Raw genomic sequence first — 21,128 nt, forward strand, 5'->3', positions numbered from 1 at the left:
AAAAATTCAGGGAAGCGAAAAGACCGTGAGAAAGAAGACTTCCAAACCCGGGTCTGCACTAGTCCGTTTCCTGGACTCTTCTCCTTTGCTTCCTCTTTGCTTCGTTACTACCTTCCCATTCGTTCAAGTCCAAGTATTGCAAGGGAAATCAGCCTATAAAGTCAATTCAATTTTGGTAGGCAATCAACCGTCGCCCGATTGCTTTCTTTAGATATAGCTGGAGTCCATGCTCGGATAGATATTCTGAGGTCGAGATTGATCACCCGAGTGGGAATTCAAGCAGGTTTGACAAGTAGATGAAGGGAAAGAGATTCCAGAGATAGGTATGGACCCCAACTTAATCCTCTTGAACAGTTTGGTTCGTTTGCAAATAATGAAGAATAGAACATGGCAATATGCCTTGTAATGGTTGCATGTGGAGTAAACACTGCTCAAATCCCACAACTCTAAATGGGGACTGAGAAGCCTAAATCAGGTGACCTCAAGCTCCCTAACGCTGGTTCCCAGCTTCCGAAATGCATAAGGAAGAGGCCCAAATATAAAAAAATCGATGCATATGCTGAGCTTTATAATGATGATCAGGCGAAGAAAACCAGGTTCAAATGCTCTACTTGCCATAAGGTTTTTCATTGCCATCAGGCTCTGGGAGGCCACAGGGCTAGCCACAAGAAGGTCAAGGAATGTTTTTCGGAGATAGAGGAGGAGAAAGAGAGCCAAGAGGAAGAGATGAGTGATGACGAGGTTCATACTGGATCGTACTCTCAGCTGCCTGGAAATTTCCACAAGCCTCCTGCAAGGGAGAGGACTAAGTATTCTTGTGTCAAAGCGAGGGACGAAACGAGGACAATGGAGGGGATTTACATTTCAGGGAAGAAGACTCCAAGGGTCCATGAATGCTCAATCTGTCACAAAGTGTTTCGTTCAGGTCAGGCTTTGGGTGGTCATAAAAGATGCCACTGGGTTAGCGCAGAAGCTTCGGATACTACTAGTACTATTTCTAGCAACAAGGAGACCCCTATGCAGCAGCAGATGCCTGCAAGATTGCAAGTGTTGGACCTAAACTTGCCTGCAAGTGTGGAACCGTTGGACCTAAACTTGCCTGCCCCCGTTGAAGATGATTTTGATGCTGGAAACCACAATAATTTGAGTGGCAATCCAGTGGGTTCTCATGGAGCTTCCTATGCCCAAACCCACAGCACTCCTTACTCGTAGTCTTGGTTGATGGGCATGAGATACCCAAAACGGGGACTGTTTTCGTTCAGTAATGATACTCATTTAAGTAAAGATGATGAAGCAGACAGTAAGGAAGGAAAGTAAATTGGATTGGGAAGATGATTTGATTCAGACTTCCCAGTCAGGGCACAACCTTGGTTGTTATTGTAAGCCAACGAATGGTATGTAATGGTGCATTCTGGTAAATTCTTTACAAAACCACAATTGTCTGCAGTGAACTTTGCATTATACCAATATATTAATATATCAACTCTAAGACCAATGGGGCAATTTCATGACACTTTGAAATATAACATTTGACCATCGGAATTGCATTATGCCGCTTTGAAAATATTTAATAGGTATATTATATCCTTCACTTCAGTGCGTTTTAGCAGGCTTCATATAAAATATGAATTGGTGAAGAGATATGACAATTAATGTATTAAATAAATATGAGTGCCATATGAAATGTATAACTCAACGACGTGAGCATGATTTCACCAATTTGTGAGCATGATTTCACCAATTTGTGATATAAGTAAACTTCCATTACTATTTTATTTGTATTTGGTTACTTTTAAGCATTTCATTTTCCACTGAGGATTAGTAAGAAAATTTTCAAAAGCTTACGAAGCTTGCGATTTTGATATTTGTATGGTAAAGATAAAAGTAACGTTTGTATGGTTGTATCAGCAGAGATATTTTATAATATTATGACGTGTGATTATGTTGGTGTTTAATTTAAAGTGGTATGTTTTTTAAAATAAAATAAAAATATTATTTAATAGAGTGATGTGTGATTTTATCTATATAATTGATATGTAATTAACCTGCAACTAACATGGAGTTGTTTAAAAAAGAAAAAAATCTATAAAAAAAATTATCTCCGCTATAATAAAAACAGAAATGACATTTATAACAAAAACATAAATGATTATATATATTTGGTTAGTTTTAATTGAAAGCATTATAAAACATCAATAATCTCATTGTCATTGTGCTCACTTGGTTCATTGTTAATATTACAATCCAATATGATGTGGCAAAAAATGTTTCATTTTCAATCTTAAAGTTATAAATAAAATATATTGATGTCTATATTAAATAATATACTTTTATATCAACTTTACAAAATAAAATAATAAAATGTAAAATATAAAAATAAAACATAAATAAATTGTTTGTATGTGTGTTAATGGTGACTTTAGTAAAATATTTCAATATTCAAAAGGAAGAAGTAATAAATACTAATAGATATTACACACGGTGGCGTGAAGATATTGGGAGGCCTTTCCACTGTAGAATTTTGGACTTTGGTGGTTGTTTTATTTAGAATTATTAGTGGTGAAAAGTAATATATTGTGTATTATATGTTATATCTATATCATGAAGGGCTTAGTAAAATATTTCAAAGTTTAAAAACAAGAAGAAATAAATATTAATAGTAATATTACACACAGTAGTGGCGTGAAGATATTGGGAGGCCTTTCCACTGTAGAATTTTGGACTTTGGTGGTTGTTTTATTTAGAATTATTAGTGGTGAAAAGTAATATATTGTGTATTATATGTTATATCTATATCATGGAGGGCTTAGTAAAATATTTCAAAGTTCAAAAGGAACAAGTAATAAATATTAATAGTAATATTACACATGGTGGCGTGAAGATATTGGGAGGCCTTTCTACTGTAGAATTTTGGACTTTGGTGGTTGTTTTATTTAGAATTATTAGTGGTGAAAAGTAATATAGTGTGTATTATATGTTATATTTATATCATGGAGAGCCAATTAATTAACAAAGTAATATCAATTTATGAGATCATTGTATGTAGAAAGGTCAGTTGCATAATTAACTATTGAATATGTTCGCGAGTACTTAGACAACTCACCTATTCAACTATCAAAAGTTTAGTTCGTTGCACTTTGATATATGGGAGTTAGATCATAGGGTGGTTCAGTATAGAGATTATATTGAGGGAGTTCAAGAAGTTTCAATTCTGTAAAGTTTGTCAAAGATGGTCAGAGACAGTTATGTTTTAAATTGAAATCAAGTGATATATTGAAGATGTGGTGATGAAAAAAGAGCAGTTTTTGTGAGATTCCATAGTGAATGTGAGTGTTGATGAAGACCAATCAAACATATGTGACTTATATGTAATCTATCATTCTTGTAATAATATTTGTAATGCTGATTTTTAATGTAAGCATTAAGGGAGAGACTTGGAATAATGCTTACATTAGAATGTAGGCAGATTTGGTTTGTTAGTTGTTAGAGTATGTTGAAATATTTTCTCAACATTATGTCTTTAGAAATTGTTGGATCTTTAATGCACTATATATCTATGATGTATTTTGGTTTCAAGGTGTAATAGAAAAATTGTTGTGTGTAATCTTTGTATCATGACAGCTCTTCCAGCAAAAAGAGGTTGCATATCAAATCTCTTTCTAGTTTGCATTTTAAAAAGAGGGTATTTTGGTTTCAAGGTGTAATTGAAAAATTGTTGTGTGTAATCTTTGTATCATGATGGCTCTTTTAGCAAAAAAGAGGTTGCATATCAAGAGATTTGATCCTCTTGACACCTAGTGGACCTGTGGTTAAGATGGATCTATACTAGTATAAGAGATCTGTGGTTAAGATGGATCTATACTAGTATAAGAGGCAAGTGTCCACTACAATAAAATAAATAAATAAATAAATTAAATTAAATTAAAAAATTAAAAAAAATGATTATGCATGTTTAATTAATTTTAAAGTAAAACATCAATAACCTCAACCTCACTATACTATAGTCATGCCATTTGTCTTTGATATTACAAACCAATGTGGTAAAAAAATTTCACTCACTCTTAATCATAAATAAAATATTTGATATCCACATGACATAATATGATTTTATATCAACTTTAACTAAAGATAAAAGTAATTGGAAGTAAAAAAAAGTGTGAATGAGATATTTAAAATGTATACTTTACAACATGAAATTTAAATAAACTATTTGAAGATCACTTTCAACTCATTTATGTTGAAATCAATTTCATATATATCTATATATAAAAATAAAATACTAAAAATGTTATATATACTAAAATATTCAATATCTAAGGAATAAACTAATTGAAAATTAAAAAAGAAATCAAATATTTTCTAATAAAAATAATAAGAGAGATTCATTTAATTCTTAATATAAAATTAATATGTAATATTAAAAAAAAATATAATAATAAAAATGTTCAATATAAACTATCAATAAAATATTTAAGTTTTTGAGACCCTCTTAAAAAATTACCCATTTACATAAATATTAATAATAATTATCAATTTTTAATGATTTTGAATATTTACTTAATTAGATAATATTCATTACAATAAAAATTAAATTAAATTAAAACTAATAAAATAATAACATACCTCAGTTATAAAATAATGTCTTTTTATCGTAATCCAAATTACCTCTAAGATAATTAATATAGTTATTTTCAAATTTTTTATAATTATTATTAATTGTATTTCGAATTTTTATAATTATTATTAATTATATTTCAAAATTATTCATAATTGTTATAAACACATATAGAGAGGGCATAATACGATAAGATTAATCGTGTGATGGATACACGATTCTAGATCACCTTAAAAACTCCCAAAATAATGCTTTCGATGATAATTTATTTACCGTTAAATGGTTAGGAATTTATGTTTAACGTAAATAAGTAATAGGAATAATAAATGAAAATTAATGTGGTGCGAGGGTTTTTTAAGGTTTTAAATTTTCCAAAATATTATGAGTAATAAAAAATCATAATTTTATCAATAATTATAAAGTAAGATTAAAATGATAATTGTTTCAAAATTCAAATTATAGAATGTTCAAATTTGTATATAAATAATTATTACAATTTTTCATTTAAATATAATCCCAAAATTAATACGTTAAATTTTTTTATGATAATAATAATTAATAAAGAATCAATTTATTTTTATTTTTTATTTTTTTTATTCTATAAAAATTATTTATTATTTTTCTTTTTTACTTCTCATACTTCTATATTTTTTTTCCTTGCTTTCCTATTTATGTAATTTTATAATCATTTCTCTTTAATTCTTTTTTTTTTCATTCTTCTCTTTTTTCATCTTACATAATCTTCACCCTTTCCTTCCAAACTTTCCCTTCTCATATTAATTTTTTAAATTAATTCCTTTTTATTTTTTTATATTTAACTTCATAATTCACTTCTTTATCTTTATCATTTTGAGCCTCCTTAAGAGACTATAGCTTTCACATCCTAGGAAAAGGTCGTTGACCCCTTATTAATTTCAGCCATTTTCATATGCATCCAAAGTTTTCACGATTTTTTCTTAATTTATTAAAACAATTTTATATTTTTGAATTTTGAATTTTTTAATTGGCCTAAAGTAATTTGATGAGACTTAATAAACTTGGTGGAGTGCATTTTTATTTGCCTATTTATCATTGTCTCAGAAATCATTTAAAAAATATATATATTTTTGTAAATAGTCATTTCATCGGTGGGTGCTTTGACACTGACACTAAAACCGTATGACTATTTCTCTACACAATGATGCCATAACCTCCTACAATAATGCCAGAACCTCTTCCTTACATTTGCATCATCCATTGGCAATGTAGCCAATCTGGTAGTTGTGTGGAAACTTGCATCTGGTAGTTGTGTGGCAACTTCCATGCAAGTAGAAAGCACATGTTTTCTTATTTGTTATGCTCCTTTGAATCTATGTGCTATAAAATCCCTAACTATTACTCTTACACCAACAATACTACTTCCTATCTTTACCTTGTTGTAGCTTAAACTCATAAGAACCAGAAGCAAAGCCTGGAAAGACAAGAGTTGAGCCACTTACATAGCTTCTAACCCAAATTTTGTTTGACAATAGTATCATGAAAATTTCCTTTTTGCTAACATGATCCTTAACTTTCGAAAATATTTATAGTTTGGATGATTTTATATTTTTCAATACTAGGCATTCCCATAATCTAAACAAGCTCCTTATTTTTGGAGGTGTATTTTGCACATGCTTTAGTGACCAGGCGCTTTTTCTAGCATCAGTATTTCCAACACCATTTGCATCACTAGCATTGACTATGTAAGATTCCTGAGTGTAAAATATCCTAAAATTTCAAAAATACCATTGGGCACACTTTAACTTGTTAGATAGGATAATGATATGGACACCAGGGGATAAGGAAATGAGCATTTTATTATTGAATATGCCGGGTCCACACTAATTCTGCAGCATACATAATTAAAGGCAAAATATAATGATACCAAGCTGATGGACTTAGCAAAGGATTCACACTAATTCTGCAGCATACATAAAATACAAATGGCCAAGTCAATTATATAATCAAAGGCATAATTCCCAAGGCAATGAACCATAGCAATTCATACATAATCGGGCCAAAGCATGGGGAGTTAATTCAAAGCATCCTCGGCCCAGAAACGAACCAGATGGACGAATCGTCACCCAAACAAATGACTTTGTTTCACGATGCACTCCAGCTCTAGGCGAAAAATCTATTGGATAACCTCGCGATCCTCACTTTAGGTGGCCCTAAACTGTGCAGATCTCATGCTCTCTTTTCCCTTTGATATCTCGTAAATGGATCTGTGACAATGGTGCGTTCTCACAGGGTTACAGACCTCGTTGTGCAGCTCCCTTGCGCTGCTAATAGAAGGGGCAATCCAATGGTTGCTGCTAATGGCCACACAAGTTGCAAGCTCTCGATCTGTTAGTGTTAACTTCTGAGTGTAAATCTTCAATATTGCAACCTATCTTTCGTGGCTTCGATCTGTGATTTCCTGTAACTCGGTATCTTATACTGGCTTAGTAGTATTCTAAGGAGAACTCCCCCTCCTGATCAATTGGTGCCATTCCGTACATCAACGAGACCGAGGTTTGTTCCTTGAACTGGGCTCTGCACCGTGCTGCAATTGGATCAACAATATCGGGAGTATATTTTCCGTCTTCCGTCAGCGCGCGTGGATCCCTTGACTGCGATGTTGCGTGACTCTAGGGGCACAAGTTCAATGTATAGATTCCTTAGCCAATTAAGATAGCCTTGCTCCAATCAACTTGCAGAGAAATTCCTAAAACAAATACCCTCGAATTAGAGAATACGGAATAAATGAAGTTGTTGATCAAAAATAAGAAAATACTAAGCCATCTGGCCTGATTTCGAGAACCTCCAAAATTGGTTTTGCTGACTAGGGTGAGACTCAATTCCACTGAAGCTGGCTTGAAGGATTTCGCCTGAAACCATTCCTCCTTTAAAACTCGCCCAAGCTTTGAGCTTAATTCCAAATCCATTTCCTACTCTCGATTCTACTCCTCTTTTTACTCCTCTTTTTAAATCTTCGCTACGGAAGAAACTATGGGAAATTACTTTAGGTGATGGGTCCAAAACCATGTGTTCTCCTCTCATTATTTTTTTATTTTTATTTTTAAATTGGTCCAATTAGGGTCGATTAGTTGGGGATATTACAGTTCCTTGCCAAAAATTTATTTCCCTCAAGTAATTTTGATGTTGGATAGTACAATATGTGCTTTCCTTCCCAGGTTTCCCTCAAGTAATTTTAATGCTGGATGGTACAATATGTGTTCTCCTTCCCAGGTGGCGTCTTCAAGAGAGAAATCCTTCCATTACACCATATATTCTGGGATGGTTTTGCTCTGAAGCTTCCTTTCTCAAACCTCCAACACTCCTTTTGGAACTGGTTGAAGATGTCCCTCCTCATCTAATGGGGGTAAATCATGTGACGATTTGACGTCTTCCCCAATTTCCTTCTTCATACAAGAAACATGAAATATGTTATGAATTCTTCTGTCTGTTGGAAGCTCTAATTCATATGCTACTTCTCTTATCTTCTGGATAACTCAATAAGGTCTGTAGAATAATGAATTCAACTTTCCTGCTCCTTTCTACTTCAATGTAAATTGTCTATATGGTTGTAGTAGGAGGTATACTACATCTCCCACTTCGAAACTTCTTTCTATCCTCTGTCGATCTGCATATAACTTCTGTCGATTTTGAGATGTCTGTAGGTTATCCTTGAGTGCCTGAAGAATATCCTGACATCCTTAGATCCAATCCTTGGCTAATGGCGCCCTGCTATCTCCAAATGTTGTATATGCAAAAGATAATGCCTCATATCCATACAAGGCTCGGAAGAGTGACATCCCTATGGACATGTGATAAGTAGTGTTATAGAAATATTCTCGTAAATACAACCACTTGGCCCATGCTCTTTGTTTCCCTATAACATAGTTTCACAAGTAACCTTCCACCTATTTATTCACTACTTCTGTTTGTCCATCTGTCTAAGAGTGGTACTTTGTATTCGGAGTGAGATTTGTGCCTACTAACCTAAATAAATCCTACCAGAAAGCTCCCATGAACCTGTTATCGCGTTCACTAACAATGGTTTTTGGAAAATTGTGCAGTTGGAATACTTCTTGGAAGAATATTTTTGTTATTCGAGATGTCGAGCTTTTGGAGGAAATTGTAAAGACGTGGGCATATTTAGTCAAGAAATACACCACCACAAAGATACAATCTCTGCCTTTGGATGAGGGTAGTCCCGTAATGAAATCCATGGAGACACTCTCCAATTTTTGTTCCAGGATGGGAAACAACTATATAAAACATGTTGTGTGCATGTGTTCAGCCTTATGACAAGTATTACACTCCTTGACATATTTGATAACATCTCTCTTGAGACACTTCCATGTGATCTTCTCCCTAATGGTCCTGTAAGTCTTTAGAAATATGGGATGTCTTGCTAGAGGAGAGTCATGGTCTTCTTGTATAATCTTCCTCTTCAGCTGGGACTCTGGTACTATATAGATTTGGTCCTTATAATAGATCATTTCATTGCAAACTCTATATCGGTTCTCTAGTGACTTTCCATTAAGAATCTCATAGGTTGACTGGTTCTTTGAATATTTCACCAAATGATGGGACTTCCAGTCTTCCACGATGTCATTCCAAACTCACATTCAGATATTTTGGCATAGAATTGTTGTGCCTCTAGTATTCTGAAAACCTCATCCAAATGTTGTAGATGCTCCTCCCATGTTCGAATGTAAATCAGGATGTCGTTGAAGAATACCAACATAAATATGCATAGCTTCTTGTGGAATGCATGGTTCATACAAGTCTGAAATATGGTAGGGACATTGGTCAATCCAAAGGGCATCAATAGGAACTCATAGTGTCTGTAGTGGCATTTGAAGTTGTCTTTGGAATATCTTGTTCTAGAACTTTGATCTAATGATAACATGAGAAAAGGTCAATCTTTGAGAAGTACTTGGCCCCTTTCATTTCATCCATCAGCTTGTCGATCCTGGGGATAGGGTATCTATTTTTTTATGGTCTTCTTATTTAGCACCCAGTAGTCCTTAGGGATCCATTCTTCTTCTTGACCAACACTATGGATGAAGCAAAAAGCCTTGAGATTGGTCGAATGTGTCCTAATGCCAACAACTCCTGGATTGCTTTCTATATCTCATCCTTATATGCTTTGGGATGTCGGTAAGGGGTAGTGATGATAGCTCAAACCCATTCCTCTAGTTCAATGATGTGTTCAAATACCCTGTCTAGTGGTCATCCTAGGATATATCTCCGAAAACCTTCTCGTGCTTTTGCAACAATGCCATGATGTCAGGGGGATACTCTCTATATTACTTTGTTTGTTTTTTCTCCATGATTCGACATTCCACGATCCATATGATATCTCCATGTCGAAGATCTGCCTCCATCTTATTGGATGTCACAATCTTGGGAGGGTATGAATGCATCCCTCTCAACATCACCTTCTTACCATCTAGACCTGTAAATGAAAATTCCAAGTTTTGATAGTTCACTATATGAGTCCCAATTGAATATATTCATTGAACCCCTAATACTACATGGGAGTCTGGAAAATCCACAACAAAATTTTTATCTGTAACCATGTAGTTCCCCATTGTTAGACTCATATTAGGGACTATTTAGTGCATGTCATGCAGTTGTTCTCCTTCTTTCCAAGAATCAAAACTGTAAATCCTCCAAATTATTCAGTTGTCAATCCTCTTCTAGCTACAAATTTTGCATCACTAAAGTTGTGGTGTACCCCACCATCGATCAACATGGTCACCTTCTGTCCTTGTATGGTGCCTCTGACTCGAAGAGTATGGTATTTTTGGACCCATGTAAGAGAAGAAATAATCCCTTCTTGGGTTTCCTCCTGTACTGCCCCCATACCTTGTGATTCTCCCTAATCTGGCTCTAGCTCCTCTTCTTCATCTTCGCTCTCAGAAAATACTTCAATATAGTGGGAATTTCCTTTAGTACACAATTTCGCTCACGCCCAAGGTTCCTAATAAGAGAAGCATAACCTTCTCCTCCTAAGATATTTCCTAGTTTCATCATCTAGCTTGCTCTTCCCTGATGACTCCCTTTGCTACTGCCTAACTTCCTTTCCCATTTGAGGAATAGTTGGTTTGGGTAGGAACTTGGCCTTTGGTACTGCATCCTGCATATCACTTGCCCTACTAAATGTGTTTTGCAAGGTCACGTGTTGGTAGGCTCTGACCCAACCATGCAAGGGTTTTGACACCCCTTCTATGAACAACGTGACCTTTATAGCCATTGAGAGGTCGAGGACCATCACTGCAAGTCTCTGAAATTCAGTGATATAAGATTCGACATTTTTGTTTATCGGAGTTTGGTTAGCTCCCTGAAGTATAATTCGGGGTCCTTCCTTCAAATCTCTCTATCAATATTTGCATAAATTATGTATAAGAGATTATATTTTCATGTCCTAGAGTGATCATCTCGTGTTGCCACCATTCGTGTGCTTCTCCATCAAGATGAAGTGTGGCATATTTAATGGCATCTCTCTCATGCATGGGATTAAGCTGGAAATATGTATCCAACTTCTGCACCCATGATCTTGCAAAACACTTTGTTGATCCATCAAAGTAAGGAAGAGTTACTTTCCCCACAACCTTTTGCAGATCTTGGTTTGACTGAGGGCCCCCATATGTTGTTTCCTTCCTTTGTTGTTTTCTCCTCATGAAATAATACTCATTGATGGTTAAAGTTTCTTTCACATTGGGGGGAAACATATCATATTCCTTCATCCAAGTTGCAACTATCTCCACAATTGGTGAAGGAGAGTCTTGTTCCTTGGAGGAATCATCCAAGAATGGAGGCATAGTTGATCTACTGAATGGGTTGCTTCGAATGTCGGCATGTTCATGTGATGGAACATCCCCGCCTGAATGAGAGACACCTTCCCTTTTATTGCTTTACAAGTTAGGTTGTCTGATATGCAATTTGAGGAGTTGCATAATTGTGTCTTGGGGGGAAACGATCTTTTCTAATGCATTTTCAAGCTTGGTACTTTCGTGGTCACCCATTGGTTCATCTAAGTCTTCTAGCTCTTCCTGGTCTTTAGTCATGATTTATTTATTTTTCCCACCTTGACTTTTGGCCCTTCTTCCCTTCCAACTAACAACAATCCCTTTTTGTGTTCCCTTTGATTTTCTTGGCATCCCACATCTGGCTAAGATTGTGACTTTGATACCACTGTAAGATCCCCAAGTGAAAAATATCCTAAAATTTCACAAGTACCATTGGGCACACTTTAACTTGATACATAAAATAATGATATGGACATCAGGCAATAAGATGGGCATTTTATGAAAACAACATGCATGGAAAAAAAAGGTATCTCTACAGGGGAGACGGTGTGAGAGAAGAGTTAGGGTTTGAAGCAGAAGACTAGTGTTGCGCACCATGGAGAGGCGAGAGGGGGGGATTTCCACTCCCTCCTACAGTCAGGCAATATCTAACAGATTCAAGAAACCTCTAGAGGATGAAGACGAGGTTTCAAGAGAAAGGAAACAGGAAAACAGAGGCACTCAGGAGCAGGAAAATACGCAAGAAGGAGCTAGTAAAGGAAAGCAAATAGAAGGAGAGAAACAGAATGTTGATACTAGAAAGAGGACTGGACCTTGTAAGCCTAAGGCAACCATCATACCTCGACTGGTGTTAACTGATCCAGCGATACAAACACACCGAGAACACATGGAAAACTATGCAATAATTTGTAAATTCATGGGGTTATGGCCTACGAAGAAGGCTTTATAGGCTTGGATGAAGAATCATTGGAAACCTAAGGGGTATATAGATCTGCACCTTGGATCTAAGGGTTTCTTCATTGTAGTTTTTACAAACATTGAGGATAAATACAGGGTGTTTGAAGAAGGTCCATACTTCTATGCAGCTGCTGGCCTCTATATGCGGCCTTCGGTAATGAATTTTGTCCCAGAGCGTGAATCATTCACATCAGTCCCAATGTGGGTTAGGCTATACTCCCTACCATTGGATTATTGGTAGCCGGAATCATTAAGAGCAATATGAAATGAACTAGGGCATTTGGTTAAAATATCAGAGGCCACTATGCGGGGGAAGTATAGCTCCTTTGCCCATATATGTGTAGAGATGGATCTCTATGGAGCTCTACCGGGTGAAGTAATTCTGGAAGTTTTTAATGAAGAATGGGTGCAAGCGGTGGACTATGAGCATGTCCCCTTCAAATGCCGAAAATGTCATGAACATGGGAATCTATTCAGAGATTGCCCCTTAAACAGAATCGAAAACAGAGCTAAAGCTACACCAGGGAAAGAAACTGAAAGCTTTAACAAAGTGGGAAACAAAGGTAAAGGAGTTAAAAGGTACCAAAAAACCCAACGAGGAAAAGAAACTGAATCAAAATAGGTACAAGGTATTAGAAGAAGAAGAGAAGCAAGATAAAGTAAACCAGACTCTGGATGACAACCCTATAAAGAAGGAAAAGGAAGACAGCATGGAGGACACACAGGAAAAAAACCAACAAAAGGAGGATCTGCTGAACACTATGGAACTGGATAGGGATCAAGAGATGACCCCTAGTGAGGTGGGAACAAAGGACCATGAACTGCAAGATATTCTTGAAAGGGAGCATCTAGATCTGGAAAAGTTTTTGGAGCAAGGAACCACCAAAGGAATGGACTCGCTACCACAGGAGGAATTCAACAGGGTGCAACATCTATTCCTATGGAGAACCCAGGTGAAAGGTTCAGGAGTCAAAATAAGCCAAGAGAGTTAGAACAATGAAGGAGTGAAAACAGTGAAGGCAACACTGGGATTAGCTCCTAGGAACCCAAGCAGGAAAAGAGGTAGGAAAAAATAGAATGAGCTGCTACTAGAGTGTGGAAAATTGATGATTGACTCAAGTAAGATGAAAGACCTAGCTAGTTACTCATTTACAAATCTTTCTCAATGAAGCTCACAACATGGAATATCAGAGGTATAGGAAATAAAAAGAAGCAAATAAATCTCAACAATAGAATGAAAGAGGAAAAACCAAACTTGATTTTCATCCAGGAAATAAAATGTTCAATTGAAAAAATAAGAGAAACACACAGCAATTGGCTTATTAAATATGAATATCTAGAAGTTAAAGTAGATAAAACAGCAGGAAGAATTCTTACACTTTGGAACCCTCTGAAAATAGGAGTCCTTAATGCTGAAGCATCAAGAAACTACCTCTCAATGGTTATTCAACCTTTGGGGAACAAGGAAGTTTATTTGATCGCAAATGTTTATGGTCCACAGAAGCCTGAGGACAAACTTAGGCTTCTAACCTCACTTGAGGATCTAAGAAACAAATAGCCAGGCATTCCCTGGATTTTGGGAGGGGACTTCAATATGATCAGATCGCTTTTGGAATAAAAGGGTGGAACTAGAGCACTAGGCAGAGACTCCATAGAATTTCAAAATTTTATAAACAATATGAGGCTAGTAGACACAAAAGCAAGTAATGGAATCTTTACCTGGAATAATAAAAGGGGAGGTGAGTTCGAGGTGGCTTCAAAAGTCGACAAATTTATAATCTCGGAGGACCTTATCCTTACAGGGCTTGACCTGTCAGTAAGGATACTTCCTTTTGGGGGCTCGGATCATTGGCCTGTTCAAATTGAAGCGTCCTTTATAGGAACTCCAAGAAACAAACCTTTCAGGTTTGAAAACATTTGGCTCGCCCATCCAGACTTTATCACCAATATTGAAAAATGGTGGACAAAGGATATGCATGTCCAGGCCACTAAATGTTCCTCCTACATAAAACATTGAAACATATCAAACACAAGCTTAAAGATTGAAATAAGAATGAATTTGGCAAAATTTTTGAAACCAAAAAATTTGTTGAATGGAAGCTACATGAGATCAACCAGATCCTCATTACAGATGGCTTCAACGAGGGGAGAAAGAAACAAGTAGAACACCTTCAAAAAGAATGGGAATAATTATGCATGCAAGAGGAGATTTTCTGGAAACAAAAATCAAGGGTACAATGGTTAAAAGAAGGAGAAAGGAACACAAGGTTTTTTCACAAATCCACCATGGATCACAGGTCACATAACAGGATCTCAGTCATCAAAGATGCTCAAGTTAAGCAACTCAATACCCACAAAGAAATAGAAGTAGCGTTGCTTCAACATTTCCAAGGCATTGCCAAGGAGCCTCTCTTAGATAGATCATAGTTCATTAAGGACATAACAAAGCACATTCTGAAGCTTGTGACAAGGGAAGATAATTACAATCTAAACAGGCCAGTGAATGAAGAAGAGGTCAGTGAAGTTATCAAAGAGATGCAAAATGGGAAGGCACCAAGTCCAGATGGTTTCAATGTTGACTTCTTCAAAGCATGTTGGGAATTGTTAAGCAGGATATTCTTGATGTGGTGGAGGATTCAAGGAAAAATAGAACTATATTGAAGGCCATCAATACCTATTTCATATCCTTGATCCCCAAACAAGATAATGTAATGACTCCAGACAGATTCAAACCAAATGTGGTGTACAAAATCATTTCCAAAATAATAGCCAACAGGCGTAAGCCCCTTCTTCCGACTCTTGTTTCTATGGAACAAACTGGGTATGTGGAAGGTAGACAAATTCTCGACAACATCATTCAAGCTCACGAGGTGGTTCACTCACTTAAAATCAAGAGGCAGGCAGGTATGATCATGCAACTTGACCTAGAAAAGGCTTATGATAAGCTAAGCTGGACTTACATACGAAGAGTTCTTATAGCTTAGGCTTTGACCATAATTGGGTACGATGGGTTATAGCCCCTGTAACTACCTCGATTTTTTCGATACTGGTTAATGGCTCGCCATCCAAAACCTTTAACCCTTCAAGAGGTTTCAGACAAGGGGATCCACTCTCACCCTTCCTCTTTATTCTCATGATGGAAGGGCTTGGCAAAGCTATCAATTCAGCCAAAGCAGAAGGCAAAATCCAGGGTCTCAAACTCACCATGAATGGAGAGGCTTTAACCCATCAACAATTTGTGGATGATACCATGCTGCAGGGTATACCTATGGTGAAGGAAGCTCTAGCCTACAAACAAATCCTGAAAGTCTTTGCAATGGCTGCAGGCACCGAGGTAAGCCTTACCAAATCAAAGATTTTCTTTTTTAACACTGACATTGCTATTTAGAGAAATATATCTAGAATTTTAGGCTTTCAAAGAGAGTTGTTACCATCCAAATATTTGGGAGTACCACTAACAGACAAACCTCTGAGCAAGTTAGTTTGGGAACCGGTGATTAATAAGCTACAAGACAAAATTAGGAAATGGACTACTAGGTCTTTGAACTTAGTAGGAAGGCTAGTGCTCACAAAAGCTGTCCTTCAAACTATTCCCATTTTTATGTTCTCAACCCTTCCAGCTCCTAAAGGAATCATGCAGCAATGCAAAAATACCCAAAGAGGATTTTTTGGGGCAAAGGGGAGGAAAAAAGAAATGGGCCTTGGTGGCCTGGGAAAAGATCTGTAAACCCAAGACCCATGGTGGTTTGGGGCTGGATGATCCTGAATAGCCAAACAAAGTTCTGGGGGCTAAGCTATGGTGGAGATGTTTAGAAAATTCAGCTTCCCCTTGGGCACAAATTTGGAAACAGAAATATGCAATCAATTGGCAAGACAAGGACCACATTAGAATGTCTGGGCTCATTGAAGGCTCCCACATATGGAACAAAGCTTGGGAAAATAGAGCCATTGTGCAGAAGCATAGCTTCTGGGAAATCAGAGATAGAAACCTTGCTTGGTTCTGGGAAGATAACTGGCAACAGGAACCTAAACTGTTAAAAGAAGAATTCGCCAGTCTCAAGAACGATACTGACAACAAGGGGCTACACAAGGTAAAAGATTTTTGGGATCTAGAAAGAAGGGATGAAAAATGGAGATCATGGAAGACTCTGGTTTATAGTGAGAACTCCCCGTTGAAGGCACAAGAAAAAGCTTTATTGGACATCTTGGAACAAAGAAAGATTCTGACTTCAGATGATTCAGACCAACTGAGATGGGGAAATAACAATGAAGGTAGCTTTAACCTCAAAGAGGCCAAAGCATAAAGCCCTAGGACTAGACTTCCCAAACCCTGATGGTGTATGGAAGGACCTATGGCAAAACCAAAGTTTGATTAAATCAAACTATTCACGTGGTTAGTGAAGCATAAAAAGATTTTGAGCTGGGAGAATCTTAGGAAAAGAGGGGTATATGGTCCATCCAAATGCCAACTATGTGAATCACATGAAGAAACCATGGATCACCTACTCAACCTCTGCCCTTTCACTTCCACCTTATGGAATGGAGTTGCTTCAATATTCAGACAAATAGATAGGGACTTGGGCATCATTACCGACACTCTAAAGAAGTGGAGGAGAAATTTCTCTGACAATGAAACAATCAACAAAGCTTGGGCATTAGTTCCAGGCTTTCTAATATGGAATGTCTAGAAAGAACGCAATAACAAAATATTCAAGAACAGGAAAGGTTCTCCCCAAAACATTATGGCTCAAATATTAAGACAACTCAAGGAGATAGTAGGAACCCTCATTAAAAACCTCCCTAAAGAACAACCTAAAGATAAGGATGTACAAATTCTTCTACAGTTGTGTCTTTAGGGGCTTACTCCACAGGGCAAAAACAGGAATGTAAGTCACGTAATCTATGATAAGGATTTTTGGTAGCCTCCCCCTTAGGGATTCTTAAAATGCAATATATATGGGGCCTTTAAAGGAAACTCGGGTATGGAGGGGTATGGAGGAGAAGTAAGAGATAAAAATGGGTACATAAAAGCCCTCTTTCATAGCCATTTGGGTAAAGCCACTAACAATATGGCAGAGTTATGGTCCTTGAGCAAAGTCCAGAAATCTTGAGGAACTCAAATCTTCATAATATCATAATTGAAGATGATTCTGAATTAATTATTGATTCGGTTAAGAGAATTTGCTATGGTTTCGTTCCAGAGAAAGTCTCGAAACACTGACAGCTTCTACAAGTATATCAACGGATTCATTCTCACCTGCAGAACATTAGAACCATAAGTTTTACTCATGTACAACATATTGCTAACAAAGTAGCAGACTTACTTGCTAATTAGGGTGTGCGTTGGACCAAGAGCAATAAAGTTTATGATTGGATAGAGATACCCCAAGGCAGATTGAGGGAAGAATGTCTCAAACAGGCGAATGCAGACAGGGAGCTCTATCAAAGCAGGGGAAACCGACAATATGTTGACTAAAGGTATTAGGGGAAGTTCGATCTTTTATGGTGAAGCAATGCATGGTCATCGAGGCTGCGAGAGAGATCGAGAAACCAAAACTCGTCATTGGGCGGATGTCAATTTGCACCCTGTACTCTTAATGACAATTGAATTCTCTACCAAAGATTTAGCTTTGCCGAGTGTTGATTTAAAGTACTTGCAGTTAAGCAGATGCGCGACAATCCTATGGATTTCGCAAGGCAACTTGCAAGGTGGTTACCTTGCTCATCGAACCTAAACTGAACCTAAATTATGGCGGTAATTGATTTCGGGTCCGGATTCAATGATATCTTCCATGCATGTTTAGCTTCTAGGTTGGAATCGGTGGATTTTGGCTAGATTACATGCGCGAAGTTTATTCCCCCATTCGGACCTGAAATCCGTATAGTTTAGCTTCTATTTCCTTATCAGGTCTGATTTTAGAATCAAAGAATATGCTTTTTTTCACTCTGATATGCGCCTCATCTGTTAGATCTTCGAAGACAAATCGGATGGTCCAAGGATTTGTTGGTAGTTTGAAGAACTCGGAGTTAGGTTTGTGGGCCCGTGGCCCGGATGTTAAGCATTTGGCTCGGTGCCCTAAGCCCTGAGCGGATAGTTAACTCTTTGTCCCTCAGGTCCTTTGGGTTTGTTGTAATATATGTAATTTATTTTTCTGTTTCAAATGAATAGAAGGTACGACTCTTACTCCAGCAAAAAAAAAAGATGGACATTTTATTATTGAATATGGAGGGTCCACACTAATTCTATAACATACATAATCAATGGAAAAATATAATGATACCAAGCCGATGGACTGAGAAGAGGATTCACGCTACTTCTGAAGCATACATAAACTATAATCAACAGAGTTAATTATATAATCAAAGGCATAATTTCCAAGCCAGTGAATCATATCAATTCATATGTAATTGACCCAGAGCATGGGGAATAAATTCAAATAATCCTTGACCAAGCAACAAACCGGATGGACGAATCGTCACCCAAACAAATGACTCTGTTTCACGATGCGCTCAAGCTCTCAGCGACAGATCTATTGGATAACCTCTCGACCCCACTTTAGGTGACCCTCGACTGTGCAAATACCATGCTCCCTTCTCCCTATGCTATCTCATAAATGGATCTGTGACAGTAGTGCATTCTCAGTAGGGTTACGGACCTCGTTGTGCAACTCCCTTATGCTGGTGATAGGAGGGGTGATCCAATAGTTGTTTCCAAGGGCCACACAAGTTGCAAGCTCTCGATCCGTTAACTCCTCAATGTAAATCTCCAATACTGAAACCTCTTTGTCGTGGCTTCGATCCGCGACTTCTCGTAACTCGGTATCTTATACTGGCTAAGCAGTCTTCTAAGGAGCACTCCCTCTCCTGATCTATCGGTGCCATTCAGTACATCAAGGAGACTGAGCTCCAGTCCTTGAACTGGCTCTACACCGTGCTGCAATTGGATCAGCAATACCACGAGTATATTTGTCATCTTACTTCAGCACGCGTAGATCCCTTAACTGCGATGACAATTACTCTGTGCTGCGTGAGTCTAGGGGTGAAAAATTAATGTATAGATTCTTTAGCCAATTAAGATAGTCATGCTCCAATCAACTTGCAAAAAAGTTCCCAAAACAAATACCCTCAACTCAGAGAATAAGGAATAAATGTAGCACTTGACCAAAAATAAGTTAGGGTGATTTCGAGAACCACTGAAACTGGCTTTGCAGACTAGAGTGAGGCTCAACCCCACTCCACTGAAGCTAGCTTGAAGGATTTCATGTGAAACCCTTCTTCCTTGACAACTCGCTCGAGCTTCCATCTTAATGCCAAGAAAGTAATTCCAAATCCATGTCCTGCTCTCGATTCTCCTCCTCGTTTTAAAGCTTAGCCTCCTCCTCCTTTTAAAGCTTAGCTACTCACAAGAAACCATAAGAAATTACATGGGTGAATAATTACTTCTGGCCAAAACCATGTGTTATCCACTACTTATTATTTATTTATTTTTATTTTTTATTTTTAAATGGGTGCAAATGGGGTCAATTAGTTGGGGATATTACTAACTATATGTTTCATATGCAGTTACAATAAGTTTTGTGACCCAAATCAGGCTTTGGTGGTATCAACATCTCATCTATCCAAACTATATCCATTGCAATCATAGTATGTCGATCAGTTAGACGGGGTAAACATACCATATCCACTCCTTTCTCAGTTCTCATTATATCTATTTCCTAACTGCCTAGATCTCGTTCATGGGAAAGACAATTATGGTACTCCAATCTAATTGTATGCACCCAGGGATATAGAGCAAGAAGAGTTAGACGTAAAGAGAATTAATCTGCTGAGAAACCCTAATGTACATTTTAAAATAAAACTCTGCAAGGAGACCATGCTGCTTGGTACAATGATTTGAGGAATACAAAATTCTTTTGTACACTACCTTCAAAGATTTCATGTGGCGATACAACGCATGGAAAAGGGTCTTTGACGCAACTTATAACTCATCTCTATGTAGGAAATGACCCTTACGTTAAGTCGAGGAGGGACGACGATGCTACCTTTGTTCCAACCCATACATATGCAAATGCAAAGGTAGGAGCACAAGTCATATAGGCAAAGGTTGAGCCTATTCGAGTGCTACAACCTGTCCCATCTCTAGACTCTTTCTTGCTTCATCAAAGAATAAGGTCTAAAGTGAGTTATAATGGAGTCACCAGACCCTTACTTATATAGCTGGCCGCGTGGCCAACTTTTCATAGTCGGTTCTACGCTCCTATTGGGATAATCTAATTGAAATTCTGGGAAGTTTTCTCATACATGTTTCAACCTTCATTAGCCTTAATCGTAAGTTGAACCGACAGAAACAATTTTCATCGTCCAAATGATTCGCATTTCAAAAAAAATTGCATAGAAAAGTCTTTATCTATTTCGACCAGGAAGCCACCTAACAAACTAAAAATACATAAAAACTCACATAAACAAGATGTGCAGTAACATTCATGGCAGATTTATGTGAAAACAAAGGTTTATGGAAGTTGTCTATGGAAAAATATATGCTTGCATTTCTTTTCGTGATATCATCTATACATCCTGCGTTGTATTATTAGTTGCCTATCGCGGAGGGTTAATTTGTAATTTTGTATATTTATTTTAAGCTAAATAAATTGCTATTAAAAATTGATATGCATGACCAACTTTTCACTGTCGGTTCTAGGCTCCTCTTATCAAACCAGGTAAATTTTGGGCTT

At 37.0% G+C, this 21,128-nt stretch overlaps 1 protein-coding gene across 1 annotated transcript; it reads left to right on the forward strand.

Moving 5' to 3' along the window:
- The first annotated feature begins 203 nt into the window (after positions 1-203).
- LOC149231717 (zinc finger protein ZAT5-like) lies at positions 204-1,475 on the forward strand. Its single transcript, XM_089376350.1, has one exon. It carries the CDS (start codon positions 451-453, stop codon positions 1,210-1,212), a length of 762 nt encoding a protein of 253 aa, XP_089232476.1. The 5' UTR covers positions 204-450; the 3' UTR covers positions 1,213-1,475.
- The last annotated feature ends 19,653 nt before the right edge of the window (positions 1,476-21,128 follow it).

This window comes from Pinus tabuliformis, chromosome J (genome assembly GCF_031772625.1).
Source record: "Pinus tabuliformis cultivar Carrire ecotype Pingquan chromosome J, CPIR1, whole genome shotgun sequence".
Classification (NCBI taxonomy): domain Eukaryota; kingdom Viridiplantae; phylum Streptophyta; class Pinopsida; order Pinales; family Pinaceae; genus Pinus; species Pinus tabuliformis.

What these genes read in the sequence shown, in the direction of transcription:
- LOC149231717 (XM_089376350.1), top strand. Translation starts at nt 451, where the DNA reads ATGGGGACTGAGAAGCCTAAATCAGGTGACCTCAAGCTCCCTAACGCT.